This window comes from Lupinus angustifolius, chromosome LG03 (assembly GCF_001865875.1).
Source record: "Lupinus angustifolius cultivar Tanjil chromosome LG03, LupAngTanjil_v1.0, whole genome shotgun sequence".
NCBI lineage: Eukaryota > Viridiplantae > Streptophyta > Magnoliopsida > Fabales > Fabaceae > Lupinus > Lupinus angustifolius.
This window is the reverse complement of record NC_032011.1, coordinates 17,722,424-17,739,779: the sequence shown is the minus strand read 5'-3', so window position 1 is coordinate 17,739,779 and position 17,356 is coordinate 17,722,424. Positions and strand designations below refer to the sequence as shown.

The window sequence follows — 17,356 nt, the reverse complement described above, 5'->3', positions numbered from 1 at the left end:
AAGGATTTTTGTTATGAAGATTGCATATGGAAAAGGGCTTTTGATTCCTCTTACAGACCACATTTGTCTCATTATCATCAGAGTCCAATTGATTTTTAGATTAAATTTCATAGCACACATCAATTGGAGTTCTATATCACTTATTTGAGAGTGATTTGAAAATTTTGGTAAGATGACATAACTCAGAAAATAATGAAGCAAATGGTCTTCTAGTTTAAGATGTCCAACAGATAGGATATCTCTATTTTTAACAGTTTCATCATAACCATGTTGCTTACGCGTTTCTATTTCCTCTTTGGTAATTCTACACGGAGAATAATAAAAATCTTTTCGATCATAATTTTCTCATTCGTATACAAGGCCGAAACCTGCAATGCTCCCCTGATAGAGTATGTTACAGCACAATGAACTCATGGTTTTCAAATCCAAAGTAATGTCTTTTCCTTTTACATAGGAAGTAAGACGGTTGTTTCTAAAGTTAATGTTACAGTAAAGTACTCTAATCAGTTCGGGATAAATTTCATTTGATTCACAACAGAAATTGAAAATGTTTTGTTGTCTCAAGAGATAAGGAAATAGAAAATCTTCAAACTCAAAGTTCCTGAGATTACTGTATTTGGGAGTGAAGATAATGCGACCATGGAAGTGATCCTCAAAGATTTTACGTTGCTCATTATTAGCAAGAAGTCTTGTCAAATCCATAGGGTTAGACTCCAAAGATGAAATTCCTTGGTTCCTTTGAGTCACATTTGTGCATTGCTTCTTTGATATAGAAGAGGAAGCCATGGATTGAGGTTTTTGGGTTTTGGAGATTTGGGTTTTTTTATGTAGGCCACTAAACACGAAAATGTTGGTGTATAAGTGTTTAGAATTGAAAATATGATATGAGTAGACACAAAAATCACCCAAAGCGGATCAAAAACAAAGATTTGAGGGTTTGAGAGGTTTGAGCAAGAGAGAACACGAGTTGATGAGGAAGATGAGTTTGAAAAAAGTTTAAAAATGCATAAAAATACATATATAACGACAGAGTAATTGTGAGTAACCAGTTACTTAAGTTACAAATTTTAAAATTTTCAAACAGCAACAAAGAGTAATTGGTTACTCATTTTGAGTAATCGGTTACTGAAACACGCAGTTCAACCTTGTAATCGGTTACTCTCTAGTGTAATCAATTACTGACCTAGAAAAACTTATTTTTAGGCAAAATTGAGCTATGAAAATAATTTTTAACCCAAAAATTGAAATTTTAAACATAATTAAACACATTTAAGTTCAAGTAGGCATGAAATAGATATAATGAAGCACACATATAATCATATATAAGAATTTAAGAAAAGTATGCTTCATTAAGAATGCCTAATTCTCGTCTAATTTTATAAAAATGTTCTTTTGCCAATGGTTTAGTGAATATATCTGCTAGTTGGTTGTGAGTATCAACAAATTCTACAGACGGGTCCTTTTTTTGGACATGGTCCCTAAAGAAGTGATGTCTTATATCAATGTGTTTGATTCTAGAATGCATAACATGATTCTTTGTGAGGTTTATAACACTCGTATTTTATCATTTTAAAGGAGTGCACCCTAGTTCTAAGCCATAATCTCGTAATTGTTGTTTAAGCCACAACACTTGGGCAGAACAACTACCTGCTGCTATATATTTAGCTTCAACAATGCTTAGGACAACACATGCTTGTTTCTTGCAAGACCAAGAGACTAAAGCATTTCCCAAAATATGACCCAGCAAAATCTGAATCCGAATAACCAACCAAATCATATATACTTCCTTTTGGATACCACAATGTAACATTAGATGTACCTTTAAGATATTTCATGATTCTCTTAACGACAACTAAGTGTGATTCTTTTAGTTTAGATTGATAGCAAGCACACAGACAAACACTAAACATGATATCAGGTCTACTGGTAGGTAAATATAAAAGAGATCCAATCATACCTCGATACTTTGATATTTCAATGTTTTTTCCTGCTTCATCCGTATCAATGTAATACCGGATCCAATAGGAGTAGCTATTGGCTTGCAACCATCCATGTCAAATCTTTTTAATAAGTCTATGCAATACTTGGATTAACTTACGAAAATGTCATTATCAAGTTGTTTGGTTTGAAGTCCAAGGAAATAATGTAACTCCCCCATCATGGACATTTCAAACTCTCCTTGCATCATTTTTCCAAATTCACTACACAAAACCTCATTAGTAGAACAAAAAATAATATTATCTACATAAATTTGAACAAATAGAGTATGATGATTTATTCTTTTTATAAAGAGTGTAGTGTCGACCTTTCCTTTTTTGAAACCTTTTTCAAGTAGAAATTTAGTCAGACGATCATACCATGCACTTAGATTTAAAAAAATAACAACGTTACCTATACCAATGATTTTTCTTTGGATGTTCACTGCATAGGTAACAAGGCCTTTATTAATTGAATAAAAGATAATTTTGAAACTCCACATGCTATGTGCTTTGAACAGTCGTTGTCATGATAATACATTTATGCTTATGACTTTCAAGCACTCCTGCAAAACAAATTAAAAATATTTTCTAGGTACCTAATGTGATTTGGGTCTTGCGGGGTTAACACCTTTTTTTATCCATTTATATTGGCCAGATAACTCACCATATTTTCTAATATGACAAGTGTTAGGTGTGTGACCAATTTTATCACAGTAAGAATAAGTGGGTTGATGCTTATGTGTCCAAGATTTTATTTTAAAAATAGGATTAGTATGAACACTTTCTTTATAAAACTTTATAGTGCTTCCCACAATTGTTTTTCCTAAGACAATCTCATTTTGAGCCACACGACTATTTGCATAGCCAAGACCTCTATGGTCTATTGAATATCTTTGGACTTTTATGATATTGTCTAAATTGTGATTGCTTTTGTTAAATTTATTAAGTTCAAGACTTAATGTTGAAACTTTAGTTTCAAGAGCAACACATTTTTGACACGAGGAAGAAATATGTTTTTCAATATCTTTCTTTAGAACATTGTTATGACTTTCCAAAATAAAAATTTCATTTTTCTGTTTTAGGAAAGGCTTGGAAAGCTTAACATATTCTTGATGTAAATCATTAAAAGCATTTTGTAACTCATCATATGAAAATGTATCAATTGGTTCGGAGTTACTAATCTCATAATCATCATTTGATTTGTGTGAAGCCATCAAGGAAATATGTGATTGCTCCTTAATTCTGAGTTCTGCATTTAAACCATCATCTTTATCTTCTGATATAACATTTGTTCTTCTATACTTCTTGTCCTTCTTTCTTTTGAAAGTATGATATTTTTGTAGGGCTAGACAAGCACATTCAAGATGATCTGGTTTTCTGCATATAGAGTATGTAGATTTTTGCTTTGATGTTAATGCTTCACTATTTCTTGTAGACCTTTGTACTTCTTTGCCTCCATGTATCCTTTCTAGTGTGTCCTAAATTTATTTCGACGTTTTGCAACTTGACACTCTAAGGAGTTCTTTTTCTTCTAAAGCCTACATAAGAATGTTTTTGGCTTTAAGGTCGTATTGCCCTTTCTTTTTATCTTCATTATTCCATGAAAATTTGGGCTTTACTTCCCTTACATTGTTGACTACGTTGAAGGGTTCATATGATCATTCTTCAATTGTATTCTATATGTTCAAGTCTTGAGATTCTATGAAGATTTTCATTCTGATTTTCCAAAAGTCATATCACTCTCCAACAAAGCTTGGAGGGCGGTTGATGTTGGAACCTTCTCCTAGGAATGATCTTGATGTCATCTTCAATATAGGACCAGACTTGAGAATAACTTACTCAAAACTTAGCTCTGGTGTCAATTGTAAGACTTAGATTGCAACTAAGAGGGGGAGGGTGGATTAGTTGACTTAAAATAATGGCCACTTTTTCTGAAAAATCGAGAGTTAAAGTGCAGCGGAAAATATATGCAGAAAATTAATAAGTAAAATCAAAGAGATAAAGGAGAAGAGAATACACAAGGATTTTTATACTGGTTCACCTTCTTGTCCACCGACGGCTATGTCCAGTACTCTTGCAGCACAAGAGATTTTTCCACTAAAGATTATGAGTTGCAATTACAATATCTCACCCCAACATCTCAAAGTATTCTGCAATAATAATGAAGAATGTTCAACAATGGCGGAATTGCCTTTACAAGTATGAAAGTGATATAACAGGCAATCCAATCAACTCTTTGTATACTTAGTAATAATGCTCTTTATAAGTTTGTAAACTTGAAACACTTTCACTTTAAGCAACTTCAGAAAAATCAATTTTAAAAGTTTAAGAACTTGTTGCAAAAAGTGCAGAAAATAATTTCATAATGTGTGAGAGCTTTTGAAATTTGTATAAGAGTTGTGTATATGTTGTGTGTTGTGATTGTGATTTTCAATGCCTTTATATAGGCTTTCCAATCAGCCAAAATGTCTCTTTGAAAGGGTAGGAATTGATTGGAATGAAAACATGTCTTTTGGGTTGAAGCTCATTCACTTTGAATTTGAAAATATGATGCAACAACTCTGAGTAAACGATTACAGCATTGAGTAATCGATTACTCAAATATTCTGTCCACTGATCATTAATTTTTGAATTAGAGTAATCGATTACAACAAGTTGAGTAATTGGTTACTCAACTTTAATAACACTGGTAATCTGTTACTCAAAGACAGTAATTGATTACTCTGATCTGTTTTAAGTTGAATAACTCTTTTATCACACATGTAACCTGTTACTTAGATGAAGTAATCAGTTTCACACTATTTCTGAAAATTGTTTGAAGTATTTTGAAGTGTTTCAATTTTCTTTTAAAAATAGTTTGAGTATTACTATTATTGTATAATCAAGAGTAAAGGATAGAAGTACCTATTTAGACTTAGACTAAAAGTCTTGAATATCTTTGAAGCTTGAATCTTCACTGTCTTCATAAGTATTCTTCATTTTCTTCTTTTTGGTGATGTTGATGTCTTCATCAAAACCTTGTCAAGGTCAAGAGCAAAGATCTTCTTTACAGATGAGACAAGCGTGAAAAGCCACTTATACACAGTTTTGATTAACGGTTATCGACGATAATGAAACAACTAATGATTGACATGCTATGCAGGAGAAAAAACAGGAAAAAGGAAGATAGAGGAGGGGCAATGCTCAAACACGGATGGAAAAGGAGGGTATAACTACAAAAAACTATTTAGAGAAGGAATGATGAATAAAATTTAGAGTACATAATTTTTAGTGAAATTACATAAATGAATTCTTTCTTAATTTATATACATAAGTTATATTGACTACTCTTATAGGAGAGATAAGTGTAATTTTTTGGACAAAAAATGCGATATGTGTAATTAAGTTAAACAAAAATATGGTATAGTATGGAAATAAGTCCAAATAATATACGATCAATATCTTTTCATTATTTTTGGTTTGTTATAACATAATATAAGAGTGATTTAAACATCATATCCTTAAAATTATTGATGTATTTTGTATCGAACCAAAAATAATGAAGAAACATCGACTCTTATACTATTTGATTTTATCTCCACAATATACCATATTTTGTTTAACTTAACTACACTTATTAATTTTTTTTGTTTAAAAAATCACATTTACTTCTCATGCAATGATAATTAGTCTAATGTATGTATATAAATAGGGATGATTTGTATAAGTATAAAAAAAAAGAAATGATTTGTATAATATTACTAAAACTTAGAGGATATTAGTATAATTTGTACTCTAAATTTTATTATGGAAGAGGAAGAGGACATACATATTTATAGCTTTAACCCCTTATTTACTAGGCAGATCACATTTGATCTTATTTCTTAATTCTCAATAAAAAACAATTAATTTTTTAATAAACAAAATCAAACCCATATTTTATTTTTCGAACAACAACCATAATTATTTGAATTTTATTTAAAAAATCATATCCTTTATCTTATTCAAAATTCAACATCATTCATAAAAGGACAAAGGACAACATCTCAAGATGTCTATCAATGATATCCTCTTGTTGCGAGGTTCATAGTGCATGGTTTAATGCAATAAGGACTACAAACATTACTTGCTTCAACGAAAGGCATTACTACATTAGTGACATGTTTCAATCAAGGACCACATCTTATATTGTGAAGAAAAGATGTCCAATGAATCTTCCAATGATAAAAAAGGCAAGCCATGTCCCATTTGAGTTGTTTTCATTAGTGAGACACAATATAATATAATGGATAAGAATCCTCTATCCCAAAAAAATTATGTTCCCATGTATCGAGATAATTAAACTTTATAGAATAATGTAAAAATATTAATTTATGTTATTATAATTTTTCTTTTTAATTAAATAAGATTTTCTGATTGGATGAAAACACCAAATGGAACAAGAATGAAGACAAGAATCCTCATCTCAATGAGTAAGGTATCACACAATAACACATCAAAGACAATATGTAATGATACTTTTATCCATTTATTTTTCATGAAATTACATTTTTGTCATTAGAAACATGAAGAAAAACCATCACTTATCTGGTCTCTCAATCACTTCTAGATAATCATGCAAGGCTAGGGGATCACATTCATATAATCATTGCATTACAAACTTCCAAAGAACATAGATCCATTGTCATAAATTTTGTCTCACATTGTTCTGCACTAATAATAATAATAGAACAAAACAACAACAATAATAAATTTTTAATTAGCATGATATATTTTTATTGGTGTAAGACAATGTATGAGACCAGATCTAAGAGAACAATAATGTTATCTTCACTGTTAAAGTCATATGCAATTGGTCCAAAATTCCTTGAAACTTTTGTTTTCTTCCTGTCCATTAAGTAATTTCTTGTGTTATTAATTGTAATGCAAATCAATAGTAACTCAAAGCGAACTAGTAATTTAGATGAATTGCACAGAGCATTGCTAGTAATGTACTGTTTAACACATTACTTTTCAAAACACTTTTTGGATTTCATGTGAACCCATATATTGAATAACATAGGTCCACTATTCAATTACCGGATATCCATGAATTCCAACCAACAAAAAGAGTGAATACAGAGTCTTGTTTAACATTTTTCATGGGTTTTGATCTCTCTATATACCATAATTTTGGTTTTATTTCACAGGGATGATGCGGTTAACACATGACACATGGCATGGTTAAAGTACTGTAAGCGATACTTGTTGGGAATAGCAGTCACACACATGACATGATTAGAGTACCATAACATATGACACATGGATAAGGAAATACTTTTAGTAGTACAAAAAAAATATGAAAAATGACATACTAATTGACAATTAAAATTAGTATGAAATTTAGTCTTTTCATACTAATTTTAGTTTCTCAAAAATTTTCTCTATGAAAAAAGACAAACATATTTAAAACCAATTTTGCAACACCATTAGCTACTTAGCTAGAGTTTTTTTGCAAGATTTAACATAATCAACATGAGACCTAATTGATTCCTTTTTTGTTTTTATTTTTATTTTTTATCATTTAAAAGATGATTTTATTAAAACCTAGAATCAAAAGCCACAAGTTCGGTTATACAAAATAATTCTTAATTATTAGTAGTTCACTTCCATAAGGATCACCATGATTTGTTGCTTTTTCTTTGACAATTTTTTGATGGGGAAGGAGGGGAAATTGTGTACCCATGTTCACATTTTATGTCTCATTAACTCTACCATTATTTCTTGAGTAAAATGAAGATCTCACTATCCTCTATTAGTTCATTTAAGTTTTTCATCATTGATTACTTTATAGAACATACATTGGATTTAATACAATTTATACTCCTGATTTGCATAATCAACTGTTTTATGTGGCGTTGTAATTGCAGTTCTAGTTTCCCAGAGAGACCTAAACATGCATACCTACATAAATTCACCACAATACATGACATGAATACTTTAAGATGTATAGTATGTCCAGTTAATACTAAAAATAACCTTTTTATGAGAAATTCATTCTTGTCTTGACTAAGGGGTAGGCTATAAATAATGAACCAAATCGTAGGGACTATATATTTCATCGTCAATTTTGACAATCTATTATTTCCCCTTCTCTTGCCAAGTTAGAGATTTTGATCTTTTCAAACAAACAAAGAAGTTAATATTTTATGCCTATTCAAAATCAAGAACAAATATCTTTTGTCCCAAATCATGTGCTGGACTAATAAAAATATGTTATTTCAATTAAAAAATTTAAACATTTATTATTATTATTATTGCTTTATTATCATTGGTCCGAGACAACATATGAGACAATATCAAATACATAATCTCTCTGTTCCACAAGCAGTTCTTATGTTCAATTACAATATAAGAATAAACTTGGCATTAGTGTCAAAAGAACAAGCGAAACATGTAATGACACATTCCGGTAGGCGTAACCTTAAGAATATAATTATATATAATTATTTTGGGATAGATATGTATATATCTATACAAGTGTCTATACAAGCTTCACTCCGATAGAATATCATGGCTAAAGTGTTCAAGGAACAAATTTATAATCAAACTATAGGGGTAACCATGCCTCTTCTATTTTCATAATACCCAAATATAAACATAAAAACTGCCTATACGAATATCAAAATTTCACTTTAGTACTAACCTATAATTCCTACCTAATCTAAAACATTCCTTGCAAGAAAAAAGAAAAGGGGCAAGTTGGTTTGTTCAATAGGTCTACTTAATTCCTAATCTAACACTTCCCTTGAGGAACAAAAAGTAGGCTGGTTTGTACAAAGAGAGTAGGTCCTTAACTTTTTGTGGACATATCTTGTGGACTTGATTTGTACTCAGAAGCTTCCACATGTCAGTTTTGTTGGTGGTTAAACCAAATCGGTTTTCTTGAAATGAATTACGAGGAGGAACTATCGTGAAGATTTTGGTGGACCTAAACTTAGTTCCTGAATGGTCTCGAACAATACAATAATTTATCGGAGAGGTAGTACAGGAAAAAGGGAAGTAGGAGGTAGTTGAGTTGCCAAAGTTAGTTAGGATTAATTTCCGAGTTGAATTTTGCAAGGGAAAAAAGATAAGACTTCAGAACTATTTAATAAGTATATTTCGTAGCTATAAATATTTTTCGTCCCTCCATTACCTTCCATAAACCAACTTATAAACAAGCCATTAGAGACTTGGTTAGGGAATACACTTGTACGAAAGGTCTAAGTAGGGTGAGGCTGAGAGAAGGAGGATGTCAATTGTGCATTTTTGTAGCTCTAAGATTGTATCTTCCTTGTAATACATTTTTCCTTTCATAAACAATCTATTCTATGAATTCTCAATAGAATGAATTTATCAAATTTATGAGAAATACACCAATATGCTATAGCAATGAATGCAAGGAGCAAAACATACTATAATAGTAACAGCATATTAACCCCCTACCAAGAAACAAAGACAAGCAAATAAATAAAGAAAACAAAGAAAGAAATAGCAAAGAACCCATTTAGTGAGGAAGAAATCCTCTTAAGGGTCCATTTGCGAGTTGAGTTTTGGAGGGGAAATAATGAAATAGAAAGGCTTCAGAGCCATGAGATACACTTATGATATGACTCTGAAGCATTCACTTTCCCTTCCTTTCTCTCTAAAACTCAACTCGCAAACGGACACGAAATGTCAGTGAACATATATCAACATTTCTAAAATGAAGATCAAAGTGATTCATATCATACTAATAACTGATGAGACACCCCACACATCCATACACAAAACAAATGCTTTTTACCAAAGCATATAAGACCATAATAAAAGTATGACACAATGTCTAACTGTAATACTATAACAACTAACAAGAAAGAAATATAAACTTTCCTGGTTAATAGAAAGATATTGGATTATCCTTTACAATTTTACACTGCACTAAGCTGTTAGTAGTACGATAACTCAGCACATGTGTTCATAGAAGTCACAGTAAAAGTGTTCATCTCATAACAGTTAACTAACTAGCTTAAAATTAAAGCTTTACCTCTGAAAAAAGTAAACTGCACATGAACAGATCCAGCAACTCAAAATAAGCATCATGTATTAGCATGCTATTTATATAGCCTCTATATCCAGATTCAAAAGTTCCATACCCATGTTATGAAATCATCATCCCGATGGCATGGTTCGGAATGAGTCCCCAAGTCCATTCAACCCGCCCACTAGACCACAGAAATTGCCATGCATCATCATTTCTTGTCCTCCAGGTGTATTCTTGGTGACCTCGTAACATCGTATCGGATCGGATGTATCATCTGGAAAACCAAATATTTATCCATACATTCATCAAAACAAGTTCAAAAGGAAAACCCAAGAAGAATACCGTGAAAATATCCTTACCCCTCTCTGACACATCAGTGAGTTTGCCAAGTGCTTCAATTAAAGCTTTTTCTTGCTCCTGGACCAAATTATATACATATAATACACTACTTATCACAATTGTTTGAAGAAATATGAAATACTTCAGGCAACTCAATGCATCTCAAAGAGCAGGAGTTACCCTAAGAGCCCATTTAGCTTTCTCAATCTCAACTGGGCCAGGTGGTTTCTCTCTACTGAAAAGCATCTTCTCAACCTGCCATATATAAGGAATTAACACATGATAATGAGAACAAACAGAGACCAGAAATTTCAGTACTTGTTAATTGATTGCTAAATGCATAATGTATCAAAAAAATACAGGAGTTATCCTATCTAGAAAGTCATTGATAGGCATCAAATCATGAAATAAATATATCTTAACAGTCAAAGGAAATATCATACAATAAATAATGTAGTCCAATCCATGAAAAAATGCTATAAATATGGAATTTTCAATAATCTAAAAATCTGCAATGCACAATCTTGAGATTCCATCCTTCAAGGTTGGTAACCGAATCATATGCCAAATAAAATAAAATTTAAAACAAAGCATGTATACCACACAGAACATACAAAAGATATGACAAGAGACAAGGAGAAAGTTAATATAACACAAATTCACCTGCTAAAAACAATTAAAAGATGAAAAAAAACAGGCAGAACGATTAGGAAAAAGAGATCAATGTTTTTCAATGAATATGATTTATGATAGATCATTATGACGTCCTTCAATCCATTTAGCCGACCTCACCTAATGTGATTAAGGTTTGATTTTTGTTGTATAAAAAACATCCTAATGTGAGCACCTCAATTGTATTTAACCATGACCACATAGTCAATTCTTGTAAAAATCATAAAGATGAAATTAGACCAGAAACACAAGTGTTTCAAAAGTGAGCACTAGTCATTGTAGACAAAATAAAATATTATCAAGTACTAAGATACAGTGGATTTAATATGATAGACAATGATCACAAACATTTCAACAATGGTTTGTCCACTACAAAGTGTATTTTCTGGTTCTCTTTATTTAATGAATTATTTAATTCATATCAGTGAAAATAAAAGTAACACATAAAACCAATGAAAGAAAAATACAAAGTACAAACTAAGGATTTTTCTTACACCATGGATAACCAAATCTGTTGGACGGATCTGAATCAAATCAGATTTATTCTTTAACTGGACACACTCAGATGTGTGAAAGTCCTTCAATTTATGTTTTCCTTTCAGTACTTTCCCTCTTCCGATGGGTGGTAACTGAACGCAACTATTGAACATTTGCATTGATAGCTTCCCATGGCCATGTGAAACTTGAGCAGCCAATTGAACATCATTATGTTTTGGCTGGCACAAAGAAAGTCTCAATTAATAAACCCAAGGTTCAACTGTGTTTATAATATAATTAATTATAAATAAAAAATGGCGAAAGATATGCATATGAAACCATGACGTGAAGTCGTGAACCGCCCCTAAACTATGCCTACGGCTCACTACCAGCTTGTAGATGGAAGGACAGTGTGGTGCAGTTTTTAGTAAATGTTTATCCAAGGGAAAAAACTACCAAAACATGTTATTCTAACAAGAGAAACAGTAAGTCATTACCTAGTTAAAAAGTGCACGTACACTTTTTTTATGCGTTAGATTCCATCTTATAAGCAATTGACATTTTGTAGAATTACCAACCCAAGAATTGAGGCAGGTAATGTGATACTTTAATATCCCCATTTACAGATGCTCGCTCTGATACCATGTTAGATTCAATCTTATATCCAATTTGCACTAAGTGGAGTTGCCCAACCGGTATATAAACTACACCAATGAATCGATTGCAGGCGCTGTTGGAATTCCAACATTTTTCGTTTGGTAAAACTTTCATAAACACATAATACAAACATGCATGTAAAAAAGGCCATCCTTCCAAATAAAGTCCTAGTTAGTATGTAAAATCCCTATAAGTTTTGAGGATAACATAAAACTGGGAATCCAACCCAGAAATTAATGAACGAGGCATGAAAAAGAAGAAAAGCAGCCATATAAAATTTGAGGATAATTACATAAAACTTGGAAACAGGATCTGCACAACACACCCTAGAAGGGCCAAGGGACCAAATCCTTTTATCTATGTTAGAAAACAAATAGCAAAGTCAAAATGACTGTGGAAGAATTGATCTTAGAAGAATAAAATATCATTGAGGTTTAAATATTATTAGACAAAATTGTTTTTCCAACTGTCGAATTACCAAAGAAAATTAAGTGTTTACTGAAAGAATTGTAAATTCATGGTTATTGATATTTATGTAAATATGCTGTATTAGAAAATATGACAATTGACTTTGTTAAGCAAAAGTACCAGTTTTCAACTTCTAATTTTAGATCTCAACATAAATTTCTGCAAAAGAATTCAAAGCATGTTTTCTGCTGTTCAATGCACTAATTTAGCTTCAAATGTGATTCATGAGTATCCAGAATCTAAACCAAACAGGCTGTTAATGCAGCAATATAAACATTCTCATATTTGTATTAAGCTAAATTTACTCACGGGCATTGAAGATTGAAAAGGAATAGGAGTAAGAGAAACTTGGCCGTGTGGCACATTCTTCGGAGGATAAAATGAAGCAGAAGGCGGAGGAGCTTTCAATCTTATAATTGAATTTCTCATCGAAGAAGAAGCACATCCAGGAGTATTATTAACTTTAAGATAATCCTGAGAATGGGATGCCACTTTCCTTTTATCCCTGAACCATAAAATGTTAAAACTAGTAAAGATGCCGTATTTTGCATTCCCCGTTAAAATTGCAATCTAAGCAAATTTGGCAGCAAAATATGAAAAGAAGCACATCCAGGAGTATTATTAACTTTAAGATAATCCTGAGAATGGGATGCCACTTTCCTTTTATCCCTGAACCATAAAATGTTAAAACTAGTAAAGATGCCGTATTTTGCATTCCCCGTTAAAATTGCAATCTAAGCAAATTTGGCAGCAAAATATGAAAAGAAATACAATTGACCTTATCCATTTAACTGAATCATCTGTGTTGATCATCGTCAGGATTTTACCATGTTCAACATCTGTAATGTTTAGTTCCTTTCGCAGATCAGTCATAAGGCCCTCTTTACCCTGCAGGAACAAAAAAGTTTCAACACATGCCTTATGTAGAAAGACACAATTCACAAATGAGCATACTCAATAAAGAGACAAACTTGATCACATAGAACAGGTCAAGGATAAATATTTACCCAAGTAAGAAGATCAGATTGAGCAATGAAAGCCTTCAAAACAGAACTGTAAGCCTCAGTTTCCATACAGTGAATTTGATGCTCCAAACCCATTATATCCCTTTCGACATGAGCTTCTGTAGTCAATGACATTCTCTTAATTCTATAACCATGACTACATAATATATATTTAGGACTAGAACATGGTGACAGTTAAGAGACCGGTCATCAACCTATAGCTATGTGATACAACTTCTGATAATGCATTAACTCTTAAATTGGAGTCAAAAACCAAAAGAATCAGCAGTAATTACTCACCAAAAAAAGAGGCAACACTACTTAGGAATATGAGATGTGACTTCCAACTTTCTTTGGCTTACATTTTACGGTGGAGACCAACTAAATTGTACCAGTGAACAAAGAAAAGTATGCACATCATATATCAAAATGAATAAGGGGAGAAAGCATAATATACATCATATCATGCCACAGAAGAGGTGATACTTATTTTAGAAGGAACGGCTGTATTACATTCCAGTCGAGATTGTGATCATAGCCGCGGTTATTGAGAATGCGGTAATTGTGGCATTTGCAATGTAGATTGAGGCTGTTGCATTGTGAATTTTTTGTGATTAAAATATATTTTTTTGAATTTGATGTGGTTTTGCTGTAGTAGCCCGGTGCAACCGGATCATTATGACTCAGCGTAACACCATAATTGCAGTGTGATGCAGATGCGGAGGTCATTGCAACTATAATATTGCGGTCAAATCAGGTATGGCGATCCATAATTTGAAACAATGGAATGAGCATTACTTTAGGGAATCAAATGCCTGCATTGCTACACACACGAAGGTATGTAATATAGGCAACTTTATTGAAGCCACAATCCAAGCTTCATGACTCTCAACATGGAGACAACGATTAGCTATGAAGCTACGAAGGGAAACTCCCTTTTCTCTCAAACATTTGAATATCATTGCTGAATTGATGGATTTTATTTAGGTAAGGAAAGATGAAAATAGAGAATAGAGACTCACAATAATATGAAAATGATATTCATACCAACATAATGACATTGTATTAATATGTTACAGAAGACAAACCCAACAATCCTATTTATCCTAATTAAATAAGGAAAAAAATAAGGGACAATCATTAAGAAAGTAATTTCTTATAGATCAACTAGGATACTAAAATATACACTAGAATAATGATATTTTGAGATATTTCCATTTAATCTAACAGTCATTTCATTAATTTCCTGCATTGAGCTTCCATTGACTCCACCATACTTCCAGCAGAACAGGATCCACAGTCCCTATCCCTTAACACCTTTCCACAGCTTAAAATGAGAATACTAAAAATAGTAGTGAAATGTCTAAAACAAAATCTTACTGTCACTTGTTCTGAGTCTGAAATAATCACCCAATGTGTAACCATATGAGCATGGAGTCATGGACATTTAAACTACAAAACTGTTAACTATAACCCATATGTTATTTTTATGAACTTTCTAGGATAAATGTAAACAAACAAGTAAATAATCTGCAATAGATCATAAAGGGAGTCATAAAGTGCTATGAAAAAACCGAGCAAAAACAGAATGTAATGACAGATGTATCTTTTATTTACACTTACAATGACATTTTTATCCTTAAAACTAAGAGCAAAAACAGGACTTCCCTCTCCGGTGCTGGAGAGGATCCCTGTTCATATAAAGGATGGAAAATTATTGAATGGGTCCCATGTGGCACAAGTGCATTACATTTATTGAAAAGGCAACTAATCCCAATGGGTCCTTTCTCCATTAACAATAAAAACCACAGCTGCTGGTGCTTTAAGTGTGTCACTGAGTCTAAGTGAGGAAGGTAAGAATATACTCACTGTTGATAAGATAAAAGTGCCTTATTCCTATAAAATATTCCCTCAAGAATAAAAAACAAGTTCTCAGTGAGTGATATATTTATTATATTGAGAAGTAATATCCTGTAAAAACTTGTTTGTGCCCAAAATCACTGCGAATGACCAAGAAGACATTAATCTAATAATGTAAGGCACTGCTAGATCCCAGGATGACCAAAAGGTAAAGAGTTCAATTCCCAGGAGCGATACTTGTTAGGAGGGGTAGTCACACACCCCGAAAGGGATTAGTTCCTTACCTATAAGGTGAGGGATACCCTTAGTAGTACTAGGGGAAAATAACACTGCCAATGAGTGTATAATGCAAAAACCAAAATAAAAAATATGACAAAAAAGGCTTCACCCAAATACTATTGCAGAGAAATATTTATAAACAAACTTCAAAAGGGGTCAAATACATGTCATCAAGAATGTACGCAGCACACAAGTACTGTCGGCCACTGTAAATTTCATTCATACCCATGATCATACTTTTAAACAAAAACATTAAAAAACAGAAACCAAATATTATTTGTTTATTTATGTGCTGAAAATTAGGGGACAGCAAACAAGTCAAACAAGCAGCTAATTTCACAACAGAAATACCCATTTGAAGCAATGCAATAAGAAATAAGAACTTTTCAGCTATCCTTTGCATTTTACATTTTGGAATCTCAACCCCAGTTCCAAACATAAGATTGAAGAAAGTAAGAGAAAATGGTGTATGAAAGTTTAGTAAGGTTCATTTAGGATTTTAGATGAGAGACTTTATAGTCATGGAATACACTTCTGAAATAACTCAAAAATATTCAATTTTACTGTGTACTCATCCAAAAATCAACTCGCAAAAACCTGGAAAAAAAAACAAATGAGAGAAAGAGTAAAGGTGTTAGTGTTACCAATGGTGCGGTGCTTCTTTGAGCCGTGGGTGTAGTCCATGATCCCTGCCAGGCTGGTTCTTCCTCACTCCTAAAATACTAACCGTTTGTTGGAGTATCAAAAAATTAATTATTATTAAATTTTAGAGCTATGCACGTTATCATGGGAACACATCTAGTGTATCACAAGTTATACTTATGATTGATTGAAAAATTAAGTTAAAAATTTATAATTAATTATTTTTCTAACCAATCCTAAACTAGTACTAGTACGAGTGACACAATTTGTGGATAATAGATATGTACCCTTTTACCATGATCATCCACTATTCATTTATATTGTATTATTTTTAACGATTATAAAACATGAATGATAAATAAATAATGTATCAAACTCATATATTATTAATGTATACATTTTTTCTCAACGTTAAATTTATCAATTACTAAAAAATTATCATTCTGTTTTAAGCTATCTAAAAATATTTCTTTTATTAAATTAAAAGAAACATAATTTAATATAGTTACTAAAATAAACTTAAATTGCATAACAAACTTATACACAAAAAATAAAAATAAAACTAATTTTGTCAAACTGTTAAAGCCCAAATAGAAGAGAGTAGGGATGTAAGCGGTTCCGGTTAAACCCTAAAACCAATGAAACTGAACCAAACTGTAAAATGTGGTTCGTTTCTGTTATTTTTTTAAGGAACCATATGTATTCGGTTCTGTTTATGGTTTTATAAATTTAGGAACTATTGGAACTGAACCACGTATTAAAGAAATAGATACTAGGAAATGATATTTTATTATTTTTTAAATTCTTCAACCAATTTTGTAGCTTAAATTATCAAATTTATGAAAATGGTAGTATTATATATGTTATTATGTTAGTATTATATATGTTGTTACTTACTAATTTGTTTTTCATTGTCTTGATGATTTGGAACATATCTTTTGACTTTTGCGGTATTG

General features: G+C 31.8%; 1 protein-coding gene across 1 annotated transcript; it reads right to left on the bottom strand.

Annotated features, from left to right (window-relative positions):
• LOC109343575 (protein EMSY-LIKE 2-like) lies at nucleotides 9,843-16,505 on the bottom strand. Its single transcript, XM_019581934.1, has 8 exons — nucleotides 16,403-16,505; nucleotides 13,623-13,738; nucleotides 13,394-13,503; nucleotides 12,925-13,120; nucleotides 11,508-11,729; nucleotides 10,522-10,596; nucleotides 10,362-10,419; nucleotides 9,843-10,276 (listed from the first exon to the last, which is right to left on the bottom strand). The coding sequence occupies exons 1-8, from the start codon at nucleotides 16,440-16,442 to the stop codon at nucleotides 10,131-10,133; spliced, it is 963 nt and encodes a 320-aa protein (XP_019437479.1). The 5' UTR covers nucleotides 16,443-16,505; the 3' UTR covers nucleotides 9,843-10,130.